This window comes from Oncorhynchus keta, unplaced genomic scaffold (assembly GCF_023373465.1).
Source record: "Oncorhynchus keta strain PuntledgeMale-10-30-2019 unplaced genomic scaffold, Oket_V2 Un_contig_2998_pilon_pilon, whole genome shotgun sequence".
NCBI lineage: Eukaryota > Metazoa > Chordata > Actinopteri > Salmoniformes > Salmonidae > Oncorhynchus > Oncorhynchus keta.
In genome coordinates this window covers 65,623-89,058 of record NW_026286834.1, presented here as the reverse complement: position 1 = coordinate 89,058, position 23,436 = coordinate 65,623, and the positions used below count along the sequence as shown (strand labels likewise).

The 23,436-nt window shown below is 44.9% G+C and overlaps 1 protein-coding gene across 1 annotated transcript in view; it reads right to left on the bottom strand.

The window, feature by feature from the left end:
• Window positions 1-23,436, bottom strand: part of LOC118376297 (NF-kappa-B essential modulator-like) — a 60,445-nt gene that overhangs the window by 33,994 nt on the left and 3,015 nt on the right. The window contains 6 exon segments of the mRNA XM_052507578.1: window positions 5,362-5,464; window positions 5,609-5,656; window positions 5,739-5,797; window positions 6,299-6,484; window positions 14,774-15,105; window positions 15,269-15,405. Of these exon segments, the coding sequence (XP_052363538.1) occupies window positions 5,362-5,464; window positions 5,609-5,656; window positions 5,739-5,797; window positions 6,299-6,484; window positions 14,774-15,105; window positions 15,269-15,398 (858 nt within the window). The 5' untranslated portion in view covers window positions 15,399-15,405.

Genomic DNA, 23,436 nt, shown 5'->3' with positions numbered 1-23,436 from the left:
TAAAGCCGGTTTGGATACAAAAAGATTTCCCAAGCTTTAAACATCCCAAGGAGCACTGTGCAAGCGATAATATTGAAATGGAAGGAATATCAGACCACTGCAAATCTACCAAGACCTGGCCGTCCCTCTAAACTTTCAGCTCATACAAGGAGAAGACTGATCAGAGATGCAGCCAAGAGGCCCATGATCACTCTGGATGAACTGCAGAGATCTACAGCTGAGGTGGGAGACTCTGTCCATAGGACAACAATCAGTCATATATTGCACAAATCTGGCCTTTATGGAAGAGTGGCAAGAAGAAAGCCATTTCATAAAGATATCCATAAAAAGTGTTGTTTAAAGTTTGCCACAAGCCACCTGGGAGACACACCAAACATGTGGAAGAAGGTGCTCTGGTCAGATGAAACCAAGATTGAACTTTTTGGCAACAATGCAAAACGTTATGTTTGGCGTAAAAGCAACACAGCTCATCACCCTGAACACACCATCCCCACTGTCAAACATGGTGGTGGCAGCGTCATGGTTTTGGCCTGCTTTTCTTCAGCAGGGACAGGGAAGATGGATGGAGCCAAATACAGGACCATTCTGGAAGAAAACCTGATGGAGTCTGCAAAAGACCTGAGACTGAGATTTGTCTTCCAACAAGACAATGATTCAAAACATAAAGCAAAATCTACAATGGAATGGTTCAAAAATAAACATATCCAGGTGTTAGAATGGCCAAGTCAAAGTCCAGACCTGAATCCAATCGAGAATCTGTGGAAAGAACTGAAAACTGCTGTTCACAAATGCTCTCCATCCAACCTCACTGAGCTCGAGCTGTTTTGCAAGGAGGAATGGGAAAAAATTTCAGTCTCTCGATGTGCAAAACTGATAGACATACCCCAAGCGACTTACAGCTGTAATCGCAGCAAAAGGTGGCGCTACAAAGTATTAACTTAAGGGGGCTGAATCCTAGAGAGAGAGAGAGAGCAAGAGAGAGAGAGAGCAAGAGAGAGAGAGAGCAAGAGAGAGAGAGAGCAAGAGAGAGCAAGAGAGAGAGAGAGAGAGAGAGAGAGAGAGACAGAGAGCTGTTAGAGAGAGAGCTGTTGGAGAGAGAAGTACGATTCAATCTTAGTCCTGTATTGATGCTTTTCCTGTTTGGTGGTTCGTCGGAGGGCGTAGTGAGATTTCTTGTACACTTCTGAGTCCTGCTCCTTGAAAGCGGCAGCTCCACCCTTTAAGCTCAGTGCGGCTGTTGTCTGTAATCCATGGCTTCTGGTTGGGGTATGTACGTCATCATTGATGCACTTATTGATGATTGATCTGGTGTACTCCTCAATGCCATCGGATGAATCCCGCAACATATTCCAGCCTTTGCTAGTAAAACAGTCCTGTAGCTTAGCATCTGCGTCATCTGACCACTTCTCTATTGAGTGAGTCCTTGGTACTTCCTGCTTTAGTTTTGCTTGTAAACAGGAATCAGGAGGATAGAATTTTGGTCAGATTTTCCAAATGGAGGGACGAGGGAGAGCTTTGTACATGTCTCTGTTGCACATTTAACATTCTGGTAGAAATGAGGTTAAACTGGTTTACGTTTCCCTGCATTAAAGTCCCCGGCCACTAGGAGTGCCACCTCTGGATGAGCGTTATCCTGTTTGGCCGTATACAGGTCATTGAGTGCGGTCTTAGTGCCAGCATCGGTTTGTGGTGGTAAATAAGACAGCTACGAAGGCTTTTGACGAAGGCAGCATCGGTTTGTGGTGGTAAATAGGACAGCTACGAAGGCTTTTGACGAAGGCCATGAGGCCGATACATAAGCTTATGAACTTTTCTAGGGTAAACTGCCTGCTACTCAGCCATAGAAGCTAGAATATGCATATTAGTAGATGTGGATGGGAAACACTCTGAAGTTTCTAAACCTGTTTGAATGATGTCTGTGAATATAACAGAACTCATATGGCAGGCAAAAACCTGAGAAAAAAAATCCAACCAGGAAGTCAGAAATCTGAGGTTTGTAGTTTTTCAACTCATTGCTTATCGAATACACAGTGTCTATGGGGTCATATTGCACCTCCGAAGGCTTCCAATAGATGTCAACAGTCTTTAGATCCTTTTTGATGCTTCTATTGTGAAGGAGGGTGGGAATGAGGGCTCTTTGAGTCAGTGGTCTGGCAGAGTGCTATGAGCTCAGTCTCGCACGCTCCCGTGAGAGTTAGCCCGTTCCATTGCAATTCTACAGACAAAGAAATTCTCTAGTTGGAACATTAATGAAGATTTATGTTAAAAACATCCTAAAGATTGATTCTATACATCGTTTGACATGTTTCTACGGACTGTAACGGAACTTTGACTTTGTCTGCATCTAGTGATCGCGCCTCATGAATTTAGATTACTGGGCTAAACATGCAAACAAAAAGAAAAAAAAGCCTTTTTGAAATCAGACACTGCAGCTGGATTTACAACAAGTGTATCTTTAAAATGGTGTAAAATACAAGTATGTTTGAGGAATTTTAATTCTGGGATTTCTGTTGTTTTGAATTTGGCACCATGCAGTTTCACTGGCCGTTGACGAGGTGGGATGCTAGCGTACCCTAGAGGTTAAAGATCAGTGAGACTATCGAGAGAAGTGTGCGGTTTCCTTTATCTCGTTCAACTGTTACCATGCACCTGCAAAAAAGATTGCTCAGATGTGCGAGTGCCTTTTGAATTTTGAAATAAGACAGCTATGAAAAATATAGATGAAACCTCTCTTGGTAAATAGTGTGGTCTACAGCTTATCATGATATACTCTACCTCAGGTGAGTAAATCCGTGAGACATCCTTATTAGATTTTGTGTACCAGCTGTTATTGACAAACAGACCGCCACCTCTCGTCGTACCAGCTGTTATTGACAAACAGACCGCCACCTTTCGTCGTACCAGCTGTTATTGACAAACAGACCGCCACCTCTCGTCGTACCAGCTGTTATTGACAAACAGACCGCCACCTCTCGTCGTACCAGCTGTTATTGACAAACAGATCGCCACCTCTCGTCGTACCAGCTGTTATTGACAAACAGACCGCCACCTCTCGTCGTACCAGCTGTTATTGACAAACAGACCGCCACCTCTCGTCGTACCAGCTGTTATTGACAAACAGACCGCCACCTCTCGTCGTACCAGCTGTTATTGACAAACAGACCGCCACCTCTCGTCGTACCAGCTGTTATTGACAAACAGACCGCCACCTCTCGTCGTACCAGCTGTTATTGACAAACAGACCGCCACCTCTCGTCGTACCAGCTGTTATTGACAAACAGACCGCCACCTCTCGTCGTACCAGCTGTTATTGACAAACAGACCGCCACCTCTCGTCGTACCAGCTGTTATTGACAAACAGACCGCCACCTCTCGTCGTACCAGCTGTTATTGACAAACAGACCGCCACCTCTCGTCGTACCAGCTGTTATTGACAAACAGACCGCCACCTCTCGTCGTACCAGCTGTTATTGACAAACAGACCGCCACCTCTCGTCGTACCAGCTGTTATTGACAAACAGACCGCCACCTCTCGTCGAGTGTGTGTGTGTGTAGTGTATAGTGTGTGTGTAGTATAGTGTATAGTGTAGTGTGTGTGTAGTATAGTGTATAGTGTGTAGTATAGTGTATAGTGTAGTGTGTAGTATAGTGTATAGTGTGTAGTGTAGTATAGTGTGTAGTGTAGTGTGTAGTATAGTGTATAGTGTAGTGTGTGTGTAGTATAGTGTATAGTGTGTAGTATAGTGTATAGTGTGTGTGTAGTATAGTGTAGTGTAGTGTAGTGTATAGTGTGTAGTATAGTGTAGTGTATAGTAGTGTGTAGTGTAGTGTATAGTGTGTAGTGTATAGTAGTGTAGTGTAGTGTATAGTGTAGTGTGTAGTATAGTGTATAGTGTGTAGTGTAGTATAGTGTGTAGTGTAGTGTGTAGTATAGTGTATAGTGTAGTGTGTGTAGTATAGTGTATAGTGTGTAGTATAGTGTATAGTGTAGTGTGTAGTATAGTGTATAGTGTAGTGTAGTGTGTAGTGTAGTGTAGTGTATAGTGTGTAGTATAGTGTATAGTGTAGTGTGTAGTATAGTGTATAGTGTAGTGTGTGTGTAGTATAGTGTATAGTGTGTAGTATAGTGTATAGTGTAGTGTGTAGTATAGTGTATAGTGTGTAGTGTAGTATAGTGTGTAGTGTAGTGTGTAGTATAGTGTATAGTGTGTAGTATAGTGTATAGTGTAGTGTGTAGTATAGTGTATAGTGTGTAGTGTAGTATGTGTAGTGTATAGTGTATAGTGTAGTGTAGTAGTATAGTGTATAGTGTAGTATAGTGTATAGTGTAGTGTGTAGTATAGTGTATAGTGTGTAGTGTAGTATAGTGTATAGTGTAGTGTGTGTGTAGTATAGTGTATAGTGTGTAGTATAGTGTATAGTGTAGTGTGTAGTATAGTGTATAGTGTGTAGTGTAGTATAGTGTGTAGTGTAGTGTGTAGTATAGTGTATAGTGTAGTGTGTGTGTAGTATAGTGTATAGTGTGTAGTATAGTGTATAGTGTGTGTGTAGTATAGTGTAGTGTATAGTGTGTAGTATAGTGTGTAGTGTATAGTAGTGTGTAGTGTAGTGTATAGTGTGTAGTGTATAGTGTATAGTAGTGTGTAGTGTAGTGTATAGTGTGTAGTGTATAGTGTGTAGTATAGTGTGTAGTGTAGTGTATAGTGTGTAGTATAGTGTGTGTGTAGTATAGTGTATAGCGTGTGTGTAGTATAGTGTATAGTGTGTGTGTAGTACAGTGTATAGTGTGTGTTTAGTACAGTGTGTGTGTAGTATAGTGTAGTGTGTAGTATAGTATAGTGTGTAGTATAGTATAGTGTGTAGTGTAGTGTAGTATAGTATAGTGTGTAGTATAGTATAGTGTAGTGTGGAGTATAGTATAGTATAGTGTAGTGTGTAGTATAGTATAGTGTGTGTGTAGTGTAGTATAGTATAGTGTGTAGTGTAGTGTAGTGTGGAGTATAGTATAGTGTGTAGTGTGTGTGTAGTGTAGTGTAGTATAGTATAGTATAGTGTGTAGTGTAGTATAGTGTGTAGTGTAGTGTGTAGTATAGTATAGTGTGTAGTGTAGTGTAGTATAGTGTATAGTGTGTAGTGTGTGTGTAGTGTAGTGTAGTATAGTATAGTGTGTAGTGTAGTATAGTGTAGTATAGTATAGTATAGTGTGTAGTGTAGTGTAGTATAGTAGTGTAGTGTAGTAGTGTAGTGTGTAGTATAGTATAGTGTGTAGTGTAGTATAGTATAGTGTAGTGTAGTATAGTGTAGTGTGTAGTATAGTATAGTGTGTAGTATAGTATAGTGTGTAGTGTAGTGTGTATGTACCTGGGTACAGTCCTTGTCTTTCTGTTTAAGCAGCACTTCAGTTCTGTCTCTCTGAGCTGAACTCTTCTGGAGGGAATCTAACTGCTCCTGCAGCTCCCTGTACCTACACACACACACACACACACACACACACACACACACACACACACACACACACACACACACACACACACACACACACACACACACACACACACACACATTTAATATTACAAGGCAAAATAGAGAGACACTAGACAGTTCTTACCTGCACTGTGTGGCTTGTAGCTGCTCTGTGAGTTTAGCCAGGTGGGAGCTGAGGAGACAGGAGGCAGAAACATCAGCTCACACACAAGGACACACGCGTTGCAGGAAGCGATGAGGGAATGATGTCATACCTGTCAGATGGGGGAGGGGCTTCGGAATGCTGAACCGTTTCCTCGGTAACACCACAGCTCTAAGGGACACAAGCATGCCTTTACCTTCCATTTGAATATTCTTATACACATTTTAGTCCATTTTATTTAGTGGTATCGTTGTTACGACAGTGACTCCCCAGAGGGCCCAGGAGAGGCACAGGTTGTGACATACGTCCTCTGAAACATCCACCTAATCACACTGCTCTCTAACCCAGGAGTCAGACAAACCAGAGGGAACACCTCCCTGACGACCCCGCCCTCCCCCTGACGACCCCGCCTCCCCCTGACGACCCCGCCCTCCCCCTGACGACCCCGCCCTCCCCTGACGACCCCGCCCTCCCCCTGACTCAGATGATGCTGGGCCAATTGTGAACGTCCCTTGGGATCTCCCGGTCACAACCTGGAATCGAACCAGGTTGTAGTGGCGTCCCTCTGCACTCGGGAGGACCTACATTCAATTTTGGATTTTTACACAGAATGACCCTAACACACACACACACACACACACACACACACACACACACACACACACACACAACCTGCGCCTGAACCAGCTTGGTTTCGAGTTCCTCAACTGAGCGACGAAGGCAGTCTCTCTCCCGCTTTCCCTCATCCCTCTCTTTCTCCAGCTCTTCATTCCTCAACCTCAGATCTCTCATCCCTTCTTCCAACTTCTCTTTGTGGCTCTTCAGCAGCTGGAGAAACCCATTCCCTCGTTCTGAGGGCTGTAGTAAAGAGAGAGAGGGAAGGGGACAGAGAATATTCGATAGAAGCTTTGCGGACAAAAGCATCACACCCACTAACAGCAGGACACCCACTAACAGCAGGGCACCCACTAACTACAGAGCACCCACTAACAGCAGAGCACCCACTAACTACAGAGCACCCACTAACTACAGAGCACCCACTAACTACAGAGCACCCACTAACTACAGAGCACCCACTAACTACAGAGCACCAAATACAGAGCACCCACTAACTACAGAACGCCCACTAACAGAACACCCACTAACAGAACATCCACTAGCTACAGAACACCCACTAACTAACAGCTACAGAACGCCCACTAACAGAACACCCACTAACAGAACACCCACTAACAGAACATTAACTAACAGAACACGAACAAACTACAAAACGCCCACTAACTACAGAACGCCCACTAACTACAGAACGCCCACTAACTAGAACACTAGCTACACAGAACACCCACTAGCTACAGAACACCCACAGCTAAGAACACACTAACTACAGAACGCCCACTATCCCCACTAAAAGAACACCCACTAACTACAGAACACCACTAGCTACAGAACACCCACTAGCTAACAGAACACCCACTAACAGAACACCCACTAAAAGAACACCCACTAACAGAACACCCACTACAGAACACCCACTAACTACAGAGCACCCACTAACAGAACACCCACTAACAGAACACCCACTAACAGAACACTAACTACAGAACACCCACTAAATACAGAGCACCCACTAACAGAACACCCACTAACAGAACACTAACTACAGAACACCCACTAACTACAGAACACCCACTAACTACAGAGAACACCCACTAACAGAACACCCACTAACAGAACACTAACTACAGAACACCCACTACTACAGAACACCCACTAACAGAACACCCACTAACAGAACACTAACTACAGAACACCCACTAACAGAGCACCCACAACTAAGAGCACCCACTAACTACAGAACACCCACTAACTACAGAGCACCCACTAACAGAACACTAACTACAGAACACCCACTAACTACAGAACACCCAAACAGAACACCCACTAACTACAGAACACCCACTAACAGAACACCCACTAACAGAACACCCACTAACTACAGAACACCCACTAACAGAACACCCACTAACAGAACACTAGCTACAGAACACCCACTAGCTACAGAACACCCACTAACTACAGAACACACTAACTACAGAACACCCACTAACAGAACACTAACTAACTACAGAACACCCACTAACTACAGAGCACCCACTAACTACAGAGCACCCACTAACTACAGAGCGCCCACTAACAGAACACCCACTAGACAGAGCACCCACTAACAGAACCCACTAACTACAGAACACACCACTAACTAGAGAACACCCACTAACAGAACACTAACAAACAGAACACCCACAAACAGAACACCACTAACAAGAGCACAGAACACACTAACTCAAACAGAACACCCACAAACAGAACACCCTCAAACAGAACACCCACTAACAGAACATTAACTAACAGAACACGAACAAACTACAAAACAAAACTACTACAGAACGCCCACTAACTAACAGAACGCCCACTACAGAACAAAACATTAACTACAGGCTAACAGAACACCCACTACAAACGCCCACTAGCTACAGAACACCCACTAACAAAAACACCCACTAACAAAAACACCACCCACTAACAAAACCCACTAACAGAACACTAACTACAGAACACCCACTAACAAAACACCCACTAACAAACACTAACAGAACACTAACTAAAAGCACCCACTAACTACAGAACACCCACTAACTACAGAACACCCACTAACTACAGAACACCCACTAACAGAACACTAACTACAGAACACCCACTAACTACAGAACACCCACTAACAGAACACTAACTACAGAACACCCACTAACTACAGAACACCCACTAACAGAACACCCACTAACAGAACACCCACTAACTACAGAACACCCACTAACAGAACACCCACTAACTACAGAAACCCACTAACAGAACACCCACTAACAGAACACTAGCACAGAACACCCACTACTACAGAACACCCACTAACAGAACAGAACACTAACTACAGAAACCCACTAACAGAACCCACTAACAAAACACCCACTAACAAAAGAACACCCACTAACAGAACCCACTAACTACAGAAAACCCACTAACTACAAAACCCCACTAACAAAACACCCACTAACAGAACACCCACTAACAGAACACTAACTATAGCACCCACTAAGAACCACTAACAAGAACACCCACTAACTAGAACACCCACTAACAGAGACACCCACTAACTACAGAACACCCACTAACAGAACACCCAATAACAGAACACCCACTAACAGAACACCCACTAACAGAACATTAACTAACAGAACACCCACTAACAGAACACCCACTAACTACAGAACACCCACTAACAGAACACCCACTAACAGAACATTAACTACAGAACACCCACTAACAGAACACCCACTAACAGAACACCCACTAACAGAACACCCAGAACATTAACTAACAGAACACCCACTAACAGAACACCCACTAACAGAACACCCACTAACAGAACACCCACTAACAGAACACCCACTAACTACAGAACACCCTAACTAACAGAACACCGACTAACTACAGAACACCCACTAACAGAACACCGACTAACTACAGAACACCCACTAACAGAACACCCACTAACTACAGAACACCCACTAACTACAGAACACCCACTAACACAGAACACCCACTAACTACAGAACACCCACTAACTACAGAACACCCACTAACTACAGAACACCCACTAACTACAGAACACTAACTACCAGAACACCGACTAACTACAGAACACCGACTAACTACAGAACACCGACTAACTACAGAACACCCACTAACTACAGAACACCCACTAACTACAGAACACCCACTAACTACAGAACACCCACTAACACAGAACACTAACTAACTACAGAACACCCACTAACTACAGAACACCCACTAACTACAGAACACCCACTAACTACAGAACACTAACTACCGAACACCGACTAACTACAGAACACCGACTAACTACAGAACACCCACTAACAGAACACCCAACTAACTCTCCTTCCAGACTCATATCAAACATCTCCAATCGAAAATCAAATCAAGAGTCGGCTTTCTATTCCGCAACAAATCCTCCTTCACTCACGCCGCCAAACTTACCCTAGTAAAACTGACTATCCTACCGATCCTCGACTTCGGCGATGTCATCTACAAAATGGCTTCCAACACTCTACTCAGCAAACTGGATACAGTCTATCACAGTGCCATCCGTTTTGTCACTAAAGCACCTTATACCACCCACCACTGCGACTTGTATGCTCTAGTCGGCTGGCCCTCACTACATATTCGTCGCCAGACCCACTGGCTCCAGGTCATCTACAAGGCCATGCTAGGTAAAGCTCCGCCTTATCTCAGCTCACTGGTCACGATGGCAACACCCATCCGTAGCACGTGGTCCAGCAGGTGTATCTCATTGATCATCCCTAAAGCCAACACCTCATTTGGCGCCTTTCGTTCCAGTACTCTGCTGCCTGTGACTGGAACGAACTGCAAAAATCGCTGAAGTTGGAGACTTTTATCTCCTCACCAACTTCAAACATCAGCTATCTGAGCAGCTAACCGATCGCTGCAGCTGTACATAATCTATTGGTAAATAGCCCACCCATTTTCACCTACCTCATCCCCAGTTTTTATTTATTTACTTTTCTGCTCTTTTGCACACCAATATCTCTACCTGTACATGATCATCTGATCATTTATCACTCCAGTGTTAATCTGCAATATTGTAATTATTCGCCTACCTCCTCATGCCTTTTGCACACATTGTATATAGACTCCCCTTTTTCTCTGTGTTACTGACTTGTTAATTGTTTACTCCATGTGTAACTCTGTGTTGTCTGTTCACACTGCTATGCTTTATCTTGGCCAGGTCACAGTTGCAAATGAGAACTTGTTCTCAACTAGCCTACCTGGTTAAATAAAGGTGAAAATAAAAAAATAAAAAACTAGTGTAGATTGCGTACTGTAGTTAATACTGTAGTGTAGTTAGTGTACAGTAGTGTTGTTTGTAGTGTAACTGCAGTACAGTACGGGATGCTGGCCTTCTAGGCAGAGTTGTAAAGAAAAAGCCATATCTCAGACTGGCCAATAAAAACAAAAGATTAAGATGGACAAAGAACACAGACACTGGACAGAGGAACTCTGCCTAGAAGGCCAGCATCCCAGAGTGGCCTCTTCACTGTTGAGACTGGACAGAGGAACTCTGCCTAGAAGGCCAGCATCCCAGAGTCTCCTCTTCACTGTTGAGACTGGACAGAGGAACTCTGCCTAGAAGGCCAGCATCCCAGAGTCTCCTCTTCACTGTTGAGACTGGACAGAGGAACTCTGCCTAGAAGGCCAGCATCCCAGAGTCTCCTCTTCACTGTTGACGTGGAGACTGGACAGAGGAACTCTGCCTAGAAGGCCAGCATCCCAGAGTGGCCTCTTCACTGTTGACGTGGAGACTGGACAGAGGAACTCTGCCTAGAAGGCCAGCATCCCAGAGTGGCCTCTTCACTGTTGAGACTGGACAGAGGAACTCTGCCTAGAAGGCCAGCATCCCAGAGTCGCCTCTTCACTGTTGACGTTGAGACTGGACAGAGGAACTCTGCCTAGAAGGCCAGCATCCCAGAGTCTCCTCTTCACTGTTGATGTTGAGACTGGACAGAGGAACTCTGCCTAGAAGGCCAGCATCCCAGAGTCTCCTCTTCACTGTTGACGTTGAGACTGGACAGAGGAACTCTGCCTAGAAGGCCAGCATCCCAGAGTCTCCTCTTCACTGTTGAGACTGGACAGAGGAACTCTGCCTAGAAGGCCAGCATCCCAGAGTCTCCTCTTCACTGTTGAGACTGGACAGAGGAACTCTGCCTAGAAGGCCAGCATCCCAGAGTCTCCTCTTCACTGTTGACGTTGAGACTGGACAGAGGAACTCTGCCTAGAAGGCCAGCATCCCAGAGTCTCCTCTTCACTGTTGACGTTGAGACTGGACAGAGGAACTCTGCCTAGAAGGCCAGCATCCCAGAGTCGCCTCTTCACTGTTGACGTTGAGACTGGACAGAGGAACTCTGCCTAGAAGGCCAGCATCCCAGAGTGGCCTCTTCACTGTTGAGACTGGACAGAGGAACTCTGCCTAGAAGGCCAGCATCCCAGAGTCGCCTCTTCACTGTTGACGTTGAGACTGGACAGAGGAACTCTGCCTAGAAGGCCAGCATCCCAGAGTGGCCTCTTCACTGTTGAGACTGGACAGAGGAACTCTGCCTAGAAGGCCAGCATCCCGGAGTCTCCTCTTCACTGTTGACGTTGAGACTGGACAGAGGAACTCTGCCTAGAAGGCCAGCATCCCGGATTCAACTCTTCACTGTTGACGTTGAGACTGATGTTTTGTGGGTACTATTTAATGAAGCTGCCAGCTTAGGACTTGTCAGGCGTCTGTTTCTCAAACCAGACACTAATGTACTTGTCCTCTTGCTCAGTTGTGCACCGGGGCCTCCCACTCCTCTTTCTATTCTGGTTAGAGAAAGTTTGCGCTGTTCTGTGTCAAATTGACCTTCTCCTGTAACATACAGTATAGATATGCAACACACGTAAGCCCTTGACTATTGCCAACGTGCACAGCGTTGTACGAGATCTTCAGTTTCTTGGCAATTTCTCACATGGAACAACCTTCATTTCTCAGAACAAGAAGATACTGACGGGTTTCAGAAGAACAGTCTTTGTTTTTGGCCATTTTGAGCCTGTAATTGAACCCACAAATGCTGATGCTCCAGATACTCAACTAGTCTAAAGAAGGCCAGTTTTATTGCTTCTTTAATCAGAACAACAGTTTTCAGTTGTGCTAACATAATTGCAAAATGTTTTTCTAATGATCAATTAGCCTTTTAAAATGATAAACTTGGATTAGCTAACACAACGTGCCATTGGAACACAGGAGTGATGGTTGCTGATAATGGGCCTCTGTACTCCTATGTAGATATTCCATTACAAATCTGCCCATGTTTCCAGCTACAACAGTCATTTACAACATTAACAATGACTACACTGTATTTCTGATCAATTTGATGTTATTTTCTTTGCATGACTACTCTCTTACCTGACTACTAATGGTCTCTGCTCTCTTCTCCATCCCTCTCTCTGTCACCTGACTACTAATGGTCTCTGCTCTCTTCTCCATCCCTCTCTCTGTCACCTGTCAACCAGGAAATGCAGTTAACCTGTGGATGGAGAATTCTCTCCTACCTCTTTTATCCATTCATGTCTCTACCCACCAGGGTTGGGCTCAATTCAACAACGTTCAACTCATGAGTTTAAACGCATCCCACAGGATATAGAGTTTGAGTGACAGGAAGTCAAATTTAATTCAGTGAAATTCACAGAAATTCCACTCAGCCATAGAACAGCCACTGAATCTGACATGTCACACTTCCAGATAAAGAAAATCACTTTTCTCTAGAAACAATGTTCATATACTCTTAACCTTAGTGCCTTGAATAAATACACTGAGTGTCAAAAACATTAGGAACACCTTCCTCATATTGAGTTGCACCCCTCTTGCCAGCCTCAATTCATCAGGCGTGGCCTCTACAAGGTGTCCAGAGCGTTCTACAGGGATGCTGGCCCATGTTGACTCTACAAGGTGTCCAAAGCGTTCCACAGGGATGCTGGCCCATGTTGTCTCTACAAGGTGTTGAAAGCGTTCCACAGGGATGCTGGCCCATGTTGTCTCTACAAGGTGTTGAAAGCGTTCCACAGGGATGCTGGCCCATGTTGACTCTACAAGGTATTGAAAGCGTTCCACAGGGATGCTGAACCATGTTGACTCTACAAGGTGTCGAAAGCGTTCCACAGGGATGCTGGCCCATGTTGACTCTACAAGACGTCCAAAGCGTTCCACAGGGATGCTGGCCCATGTTGACTCTACAAGGTGTCTAAAGCGTTCTACAGGGATGCTGGCCCATGTTGACTCTACAAGGTGTCCAGAGCGTTCTACAGGGATGCTGGCCCATGTTGACTCTACAAGGTGTCCAGAGCGTTCTACAGGGATGCTGGCCCATGTTGACTCTACAAGGTGTCCAGAGCGTTCTACAGGGATGCTGGCCCATGTTGACTCTACAAGACGTCCAAAGCGTTCTACAGGGATGCTGGCCCATGTTGACTCTACAAGACGTCCAAAGCGTTCCACAGGGATGCTGACCCATGTTGACTCTACAAGGTGTCGAAAGCGTTCCACAGGGATGCTGGCCCATGTTGACTCTACAAGACGTCCAAAGCGTTCCACAGGGATGCTGGCCCATGTTGACTCTACAAGGTGTCTAAAGCGTTCTACAGGGATGCTGGCCCATGTTGACTCTACAAGACGTCCAAAGCTTTCCACAGGGATGCTGGCCCATGTTGACTCTACAAGACGTCCAAAGCGTTCTACAGGGATGCTGGCCCATGTTGTCTCTACAAGACGTCCAAAGCGTTCCACAGGGATGCTGAACCATGTTGACTCTACAAGGTGTCGAAAGCGTTCCACAGGGATGCTGGCCCATGTTGACTCTACAAGACGTCCAAAGCGTTCCACAGGGATGCTGGCCCATGTTGACTCTACAAGACGTCCAAAGCGTTCCACAGGGATGCTGGCCCATTTGGACTACAATGCTTCCCTACAGTTGTCTGAATGTCCTTTGGGTGGTGGACCATTCTTGATAGACGTGGGAAACTGTTGAGTGTGATAAACCAATCATACCTCTCACCTGGATTCACCTGGTCAGTCTCATGGAACGAGCCAGTGTTCATAATACTTTTCCAACATTTCATTGGCTTTTTGTATGTTTTTATTTTAAGGACTCGGGGTAAACTTGAGGGTTAAGCTGATGCATTCTGGAAAATGTGGTATTTTCCCCATATTGAACAAAATGTAAGTGATTAATGAAATAACAACTTAGAATATTCACATTTGTTTTCCTTGGTCATTTTATAGATGTGTATTTGTATAGACTATGCCTACTATAGAAGAGGAGACATTTGAAGACATTTGAATTTCACTGATATAAATTCTATTTCCTTCCATTCAAATAGCAAATGATAATAATGTTTACTACTTACACAGGATACAGAATTCATCATGAATTTATTAGGTATTCTGAATCGAACCATTCCTCCCTCCGTACTGACCAGTGAGGATGCCATGGTTCCGTTGGTCTCTGAGCTCTTCTCCTGCTCCCCTCCCCTCCCAGGACCCCCATTGGAGCTGCAGTTGGTGGAGTTGGGGCAGGAGTCCTGGCTGAAACTGGGGCCGTTGACCAGCAGGCCTTGGTTGTCTCCGGGGTTGGAGGGGCTGGCCAGGCTGGTGAGGCTATGGTTCTCCCTGGCCAGTCTCTCCACTAGCGCCCGGGCCTCCTGGAAACGACAGCTGAGGAAGTCTCTCTCTTCTCTAGACCTTCGCTGCCATTTCTCCATCTCCTCGCAGCGCTGACGCAGGGCCTGGTTGCTGCGCTGCAGCGCCTCTACACACACACACACACACACACACACACACACACACACACACACACACACACACACACACACACACACACACACACACACACACACACACACACACACACACACACTGTGCCTCATTGTGGATCAAAGACAGTATTCCAGTGGTGTGTGAGTGACACATACCTCGGAGCTGCTGGTTGTCTCCCAGTAGTCTGGTCACCACCTCATTGGCTGCCAGCTCAGGTGGAACCCGGAGAGCCCCGCCTCCCTCGTCCCCGGCCATATCCCAGGTGTCTGTCTGGGGCTGTACCATGCTCCTCCTGAACCATGTTAAAATGACGCATCATAAACCAAACCCAGACGAAAACCTCAAACAGCAACACATGCAGGTGGAGAAGCAGCTACTAGTAGTAGACAAAGATGTGAACTGCTAAATTTGGAACCAATCAGACCTGCCGTACATACCCCTGGTGATGATGGCAGCCAATGAATGGCCTGCTATCTAGGATGTAAACCACATGCCCACGTGATAAGAACATTAATGACTCAAAATATACAGGGTCAGTAGCTATAAGAATTTGTTCTTAACTGCCTGTTCAGGGGGCAGAACGACAGATTTGTACCTTGTCAGCTCGGGGGTTTGAACTCGCAACCTTCCGGTTACTAGTCCAACGCTCTACCCTGCCGCCCCCAGGGTGTAACAATTGAATATTTCTATATTTAATTTTCAATAAAATGTACAAACATTTCTAAAAACATGTTGTTTTCATAATGCGGTATTGTGTCTATTTAATAATTGTTTTTAAATTCGGGCTGCAATAAAAACAATGTGGACTATGTCAAGGCTCTGAATACTTTCTGAAGGTTTGAGTTTATTTTGTTTTACAGGGACAGTGCACATTAATCAACATTTCAGTAAAAGTGCCGTTTTTAGCCAGAAGGCTCATTTTCAACCACAGTCCCTGTTCTTTATAATTTAGCATACAATAATTCAGTAACTCTTGAACCGTTCAAGCTAGACACCAAATCACTCAATAACAATTCATTTGAACTGTTGAAGTCAGAGACACCAAACCACATTTACAACAGTAACTCTCGGGAAGTTCAAGAGACGCCTGTTCAGGCTAGCCTAACTTCTTCAGGCTAGCCTAACTTCTTCAGGCTAGCCTAACTTCTTCAGGCTAGCCTAACTTCTTCAGGCTAGCCTAACTTCTTCAGGCTAGACTAACTACTTCAGGCTAGACTAACTACTTCAGGCTAGACTAACTACTTCAGGCTAGACTAACTACTTCAGGCTAGACTAACTTCTTCAGGCTAGACTAACTTCTTCAGGCTAGACTAACTTCTTCAGGCTAGACTAACTTCTTCAGGCTAGCCTAACTTCTTCAGGCTAGCCTAACTTCTTCAGGCTAGCCTAACTTCTTCAGGCTAGCCTAACTTCTTCAGGCTAGCCTAACTTCTTCAGGCTAGACTAACTACTTCAGGCTAGACTAACTACTTCAGGCTAGACTAACTACTTCAGGCTAGACTAACTTCTTCAGGCTAGACTAACTTCTTCAGGCTAGACTAACTTCTTCAGGCTAGACTAACTTCTTCAGGCTAGACTAACTTCTTCAGGCTAGACTAACTTCTTCAGGCTAGACCTCTTATTTTCTTTTTGCCGTGTTAGTTTTAGCAGGACATGCAACCTCATCTCCCCCTCTTGCACAATTGACTTCAACGTGATAATCGATATGAGTGATTGACAAAACAGTTTTGCCTCTCTTTTGGTGACCCCCATATTAATACACAAATACAATGTAGCCCACTGTCTTCTGCAGGTTGTCCGCTGACCACTGACAAAAACATCATCCAGTTCCCATGTTTGTTTTTTTAGTTGTGGTAGTTATAACATACAACCCGATTCCCCCTAATCCATATCGGTGATTCCCCCTAATCCATATCGGTGATTCCCCCTAATCCATATCAGTGATTCCCCCTAATCCATATCAGTGATTCCCCCTAATCCATATCAGTGATTCCCCCTAATCCATATCAGTGATTCCCCCTAATCCATATCGGTGATTCCCCCTAATCCATATCGGTGATTCCCCTAATCCATATCAGTGATTCCCCTAATCCATATCAGTGATTCCCTAATCCATATCAGTGATTCCCCCTAATCCATATCAGTGATTCCCCTAATCCATATCAGTGATTCCCCTAATCCATATCAGTGATTCCCCCTAATCCATATCAGTGATTCCCCCTAATCCATATCGGTGATTCCCCTAATCCATATCGGTGATTCCCCCTAATCCATATTAGCGATTCCCCCTAATCCATATCAGCGATTCCCCTAATCCATATCAGTGATTCCCCCTAATCCATATCAGCGATTCCCCCTAATCCATATCAGCGATTCCCCTAATCCATATCAGCGATTCCCCCTAATCCATATTAGTGATTCCCCTAATCCATATCAGTGATTCCCCCTAATCCATATCAGTGATTCCCCTAATCCATATCAGTGATTCCCCTAATCCATATCGGTGATTCCCCCTAATCCATATCGGTGATTCCCCCTAATCCATATCGGTGATTCCCCTAATCCATATCGGTGATTCCCTAATCCATATCAGTGATTCCCCCTAATCCATATCAGTGATTCCCCCTAATCCATATCAGTGATTCCCCCTAATCCATATCAGTGATTCCCCCTAATCCATATCGGTGATTCCCCCTAATCCATATCAGTGATTCCCCCTAATCCATATCAGTGATTCCCCCTAATCCATATCGGTGATTCCCCCTAATCCATATCAGTGATTCCCCTAATCCATATCAGTGATTCCCCCTAATCCATATCAGTGATTCCCCCTAATCCATATCAGTGATTCCCCCTAATCCATATCAGTGATTCCCCTAATCCATGTCAGTGATTCCCCTAATCCATATCAGTGATTCCCCCTAATCCATATCAGCGATTCCCCCTAATCCATATCAGTGATTCCCCCTAATCCATATCAGTGATTCCCTAATCCATATCAGCGATTCCCCTAATCCATATCAGCGATTCCCCTAATCCATATCAGCGATTCCCCCTAATTCCCCCTAATCCATATCAGCGATTCCCCCTAATCCATATCAGCGATTCCCCCTAATCCATATCAGCGATTCCCCTAATCCATATCAGCGATTCCCCTAATCCATATCAGCGATTCCCCTAATCCATATCAGCGATTCCCCCTAATCCATATCAGCGATTCCCCCTAATCCATATTAGCGATTCCCCTAATCCATATTAGCCCCTAATCCATATCAGCGATTCCCCCTAATCCATATCGGCGATTCCCCCTAATCCATATCGGTGATTCCCTAATCCATATCGGTGATTCCCCTAATCCATATCGGTGATTCCCCTAATCCATATCAGTGATTCCCCCTAATCCATATCAGTGATTCCCCTAATCCATATCAGTGATTCCCCTAATCCATATCAGTGATTCCCCCTAATCCATATCAGTGATTCCCCTAATCCATATCAGTGATTCCCCTAATCCATATCAGTGATTCCCCTAATCCATATCAGTGATTCCCCTAATCCATATCAGTGATTCCCTAATCCATATCAGTGATTCCCCTAATCCATATCAGTGATTCCCCCTAATCCATATCAGTGATTCCCCTAATCCATATCAGTGATTCCCCTAATCCATATCGGTGATTCCCCTAATCCATATCGGTGATTCCCCCTAATCCATATCAGTGATTCCCCTAATCCATATCGGTGATTCCCCTAATCCATATCTGTGATTCCCCCTAATCCATATCAGTGATTCCCCCTAATCCATATCAGTGATTCCCCCTAATCCATATCAGTGATTCCCCCTAATCCATATCAGTGATTCCCCCTAATCCATATCAGTGATTCCCCTAATCCATATCAGTGATTCCCCCTAATCCATATCAGTGATTCCCCCTAATCCATATCAGTGATTCCCCCTAATCCATATCAGTGATTCCCCCTAATCCATATCGGTGATTCCCCCTAATCCATATCAGTGATTCCCCCTAATCCATATCAGTGATTCCCCCTAATCCATATCAGTGATTCCCCCTAATCCATATCAGTGATTCCCCCTAATCCATGTCAGTGATTCCCCTAATCCATATTAGTGATTGACTCTATGTGAACTGGAAACCACATATCCTGAGGCTGCATTCATTGTAGCTGGGGATTTTAACAAGGCTAATTTGAAAACAAGGCTCTCTAAATTGTATCAGCATATCGATTGTGCAACCAGGACTGGTAAAACCCTGGATCATTGTTATTCTAACTTCCGCGACGCATATAAGGCCCTGCCCCGCCCTCCTTTCGGAAAAGATGACCACGACTCCATTTTGCTGATCCCTGCCTACAGGCAGAAGCTAAAACAAGAAGCTCCCACGCTGAGGTCTGTTCAACGCCGCTCCTCCGCTCTCTCCACTGGCTTCCAGTTGAAGCTCGCATCCGCTACAAGACCATGGTGCTCGCCTACGGAGCTGTGAGGGGAACGGCACCTCAGTACCTCCAGGCTCTGATCAGGCCCTACACCCAAACAAGGGCACTGCGTTCATCCACCTCTGGCCTGCTCGCCTCCCTACCACTGAGGAAGTACAGTTCCCGCTCAGCCCAGTCAAAACTGTTCGCTGCTCTGGCCCCCCAATGGTGGAACAAACTCCCTCACGACGCCAGGACAGCGGAGTCAATCAACACCTTCCGGAGACACCTGAAACCCCACCTCTTCAAGGAATACCTAGGATAGGGTAAGTAAGGGTAAGTAATCCTTCTCACCCCCCCAACAAGATTTAGATGCAAGTGGCTGTTCCACTGGTTGTCATAGGTGTTTGCACCAATTTGTAAGTCGCTCTGGATAAGAGCGTCTGCTAAATGACTTAAATGTAATGTAATGTAAATGTCCGACCAATCTGATTCCACACTCCGAGACTGCTTCCATCACGTGGACTGGGATATGTTCCGTATTGCGTCAGACAACATTGATGAATACGCTGATTCGGTGAGCAAGTTTATTAGCAAGTGGCGGTGTCGTACCCACAGCAACTATTAAAACATTTCCAGACCAGAAACCGTGTATTGATGGCAGCATTCGCGCGAAACTGAAAGCGCAAACCACTGCTTTTAATCAGGGCAAGGTGACCGGAAACATGACCGAATACAAACAGTGTAGCTATTCCCTTCGCAAGGCAATCAAACAAGCTAAGCGTCAGTATAGAGACAAAGTAGAGTTGCAATTCAACGGCTCAGACCTGAGAGGTATGTGACAGGGTCTACAGTCAATCACGGATTACATAAAGAAAACCAGCCCCGTCGCGGACCACAATGTCCTGCTCCCAGGCAGACTAAACAACTTCTTTGCTCGCTTTGAGGACAATACAGTGCAACTGACACGGCCCGCTACCAAAACCTGCAGACTCACCTTCACTGCAGCCGATGTGAGTAAAACATTTAAACGTGTTAACCCTCGCAAGGCTGCAGGCTCAGACAGCATCCCTAGCCGCGTCCTCAGAGCATGCGCAGACCAGCTGGCTGGTGTGTTTACGGACATATTCAATCAACCCTTATCCCAGTCTGCTGTTCCCACATGCTTCAAGAGGGCCACCATTGTTCCTGTTCCCAAGAAAGCTAAGGTAACTGAGCTAAACGACTACCGCCCCGTAGCACTCACTTCCGTCATCATGAAGTGCTTTGAGAGACTAGTCAAGGACCATATCACCTCCACCCTACCTGACACCCTAGACCCACTGCAATTTGCTTACCACCCAATAGGTCCTCAGATGACGCAATCGCAACCACACTGCCCTAACCCATCTGGACAAGAGGAATACCTATGTGAGAATGCTGTTCATCGACTACAGCTCAGCATTTAACACCATAGTACCCTCCAAACTCGTCATCAAGCTGGGTCTCCCTGGGTCTCGAACCCGCCCTGTGCAACTGGGAACAGGACTTCCTGACGGGCCGCCCCCAGGTGGTGAGGGTAGGTAACATCTCCACCCCGCTGATCCTCAACACTGGGGCCCCAAAACGGTGCGTTCTGAGCCCTCTCCTGTACTCCCTGTTCACCCACGACTGTGTGGCCACGCACACCTTCAACTCAATCATCAAGTTTGCGGACGACACAGCAGTGGTAGGCTTGATTACCAACAACGACGAGACGGCCTACAGGGAGGAGGTGAGGGCCCACGGAGTGTGGTGTCAGGAAAATAACCTCACACTCAACGTCAACAAAACTAAGGAGATGATTGTGGACTTCAGGAAACAGCAGAAGGACCACCCCCCTATCCACATCGACGGGACAGTAGTGGAGAAGGTAGAAAGTTAAGTTCCTGGACCGAGAGACTGAAAAACAGCTCCTATCTCAGGGCCATCAGACTGTTAAACAGCTCCTATCTCAGGGCCATCAGACTGTTAAACAGCCACCACTAACATTGAGTGGCTGCTGCCATACATGTAAAAATGTATCACTAGCCACTTTAAACAATGCTACTTAATATAATGTTTTCATACCCTACATTACTCATCTCATATGTATACGTATATACTGTACTCTATACCATCTACTGCATCCTTATGTAATACATGTTTCACTAGCCACTTTAAACAATGACACTTACTATACTGTTTACATACCCTACATTACTCATCTCATATGTATATACTGTACTCGATACCATCTATGCCGTTCTGTACCATCACTCATTCCTACATCTTTATGTACATATTCTTATCCCCTTACACTTGTTTGTTTAAGGTAGTTGTTGTGAAATTGTTAGGTTAGATTACTCGTTGGTTATTACTGCATTGTCAGAACTAGAAGCACAAGCATTTCACTACACTCACATTAACATCTGCTAACCATGTGACCATTAACATCTGCTAACCATGTGACCATTAACATCTGCTAACCATGTGTATGTGACCATTAACATCTGCTAACCATGTGTATGTGACCATTAACATCTGCTAACCATGTGTATGTGACCATTAACACCTGCTAAACATGTGTATGTGACCATTAACATCTGCTAACCATGTGTATGTGACCAATAACATCTGCTAACCATGTGACCATTAACATCTGCTAACCATGTGTATGTGACCATTAACATCTGCTAACCATGTGTATGTGACCATTAACATCTGCTAACCATGTGACCATTAACATCTGCTAACCATGTGTATGTGACCATTAACATCTGCTAACCATGTGTATGTGACCATTAACATCTGCTAACCATGTGTATGTGACCATTAACATCTGCTAACCATGTGTATGTGACCATTAACATCTGCTAACCATGTGTATGTGACCATTAACATCTGCTAACCATGTGTATGTGACCAATAACATCTGCTAACCATGTGTATGTGACCATTAACATCTGCTAACCATGTGTATGTGACCATTAACATCTGCTAACCATGTGTATGAGGACCAATAACATCTGCTAACCATGTGTATGTGACCATTAACATCTGCTAACCATGTGTATGTGACCATTAACATCTGCTAACCATGTGTATGTGACCAATAACATCAGCTAACCATGTGTATGAGGACCAATAACATCTGCTAACCATGTGTATGTGACCAATAACATCTGCTAACCATGTGTATGAGGACCATTAACATCTGCTAACCATGTGTATGAGACCATTAACATCTGCTAACCATGTGTATGAGACCATTAACATCTGCTAACCATGTGTATGAGGACCAATAACATCTGCTAACCATGTGTATGTGACCATTAACATCTGCTAACCATGTGTATGTGACCAATAACATCTGCTAACCATGTGTATGTGACCAATAACATCTGCTAACCATGTGACCATTAACATCTGCTAACCATGTGTATGTGACCAATAACATCTGCTAACCATGTGTATGTGACCATTAACATCTGCTAACCATGTGTATGAGGACCAATAACATCTGCTAACCATGTGTATGTGACCAATAACATCTGCTAACCATGTGTATGTGACCAATAACATCTGCTAACCATGTGTATGTGACCAATAACATCTGCTAACCATGTGTATGTGACCAATAACATCTGCTAACCATGTGACCATTAACATCTGCTAACCATGTGACCATTAACATCTGCTAACCATGTGTATGTGACCAATAACATCTGCTAACCATGTGTATGTGACCATTAACATCTGCTAACCATGTGTATGAGGACCAATAACATCTGCTAACCATGTGTATGTGACCAATAACATCTGCTATCCATGTGTATGTGACCAATAACATCTGCTAACCATGTGACCATTAACATCTGCTAACCATGTG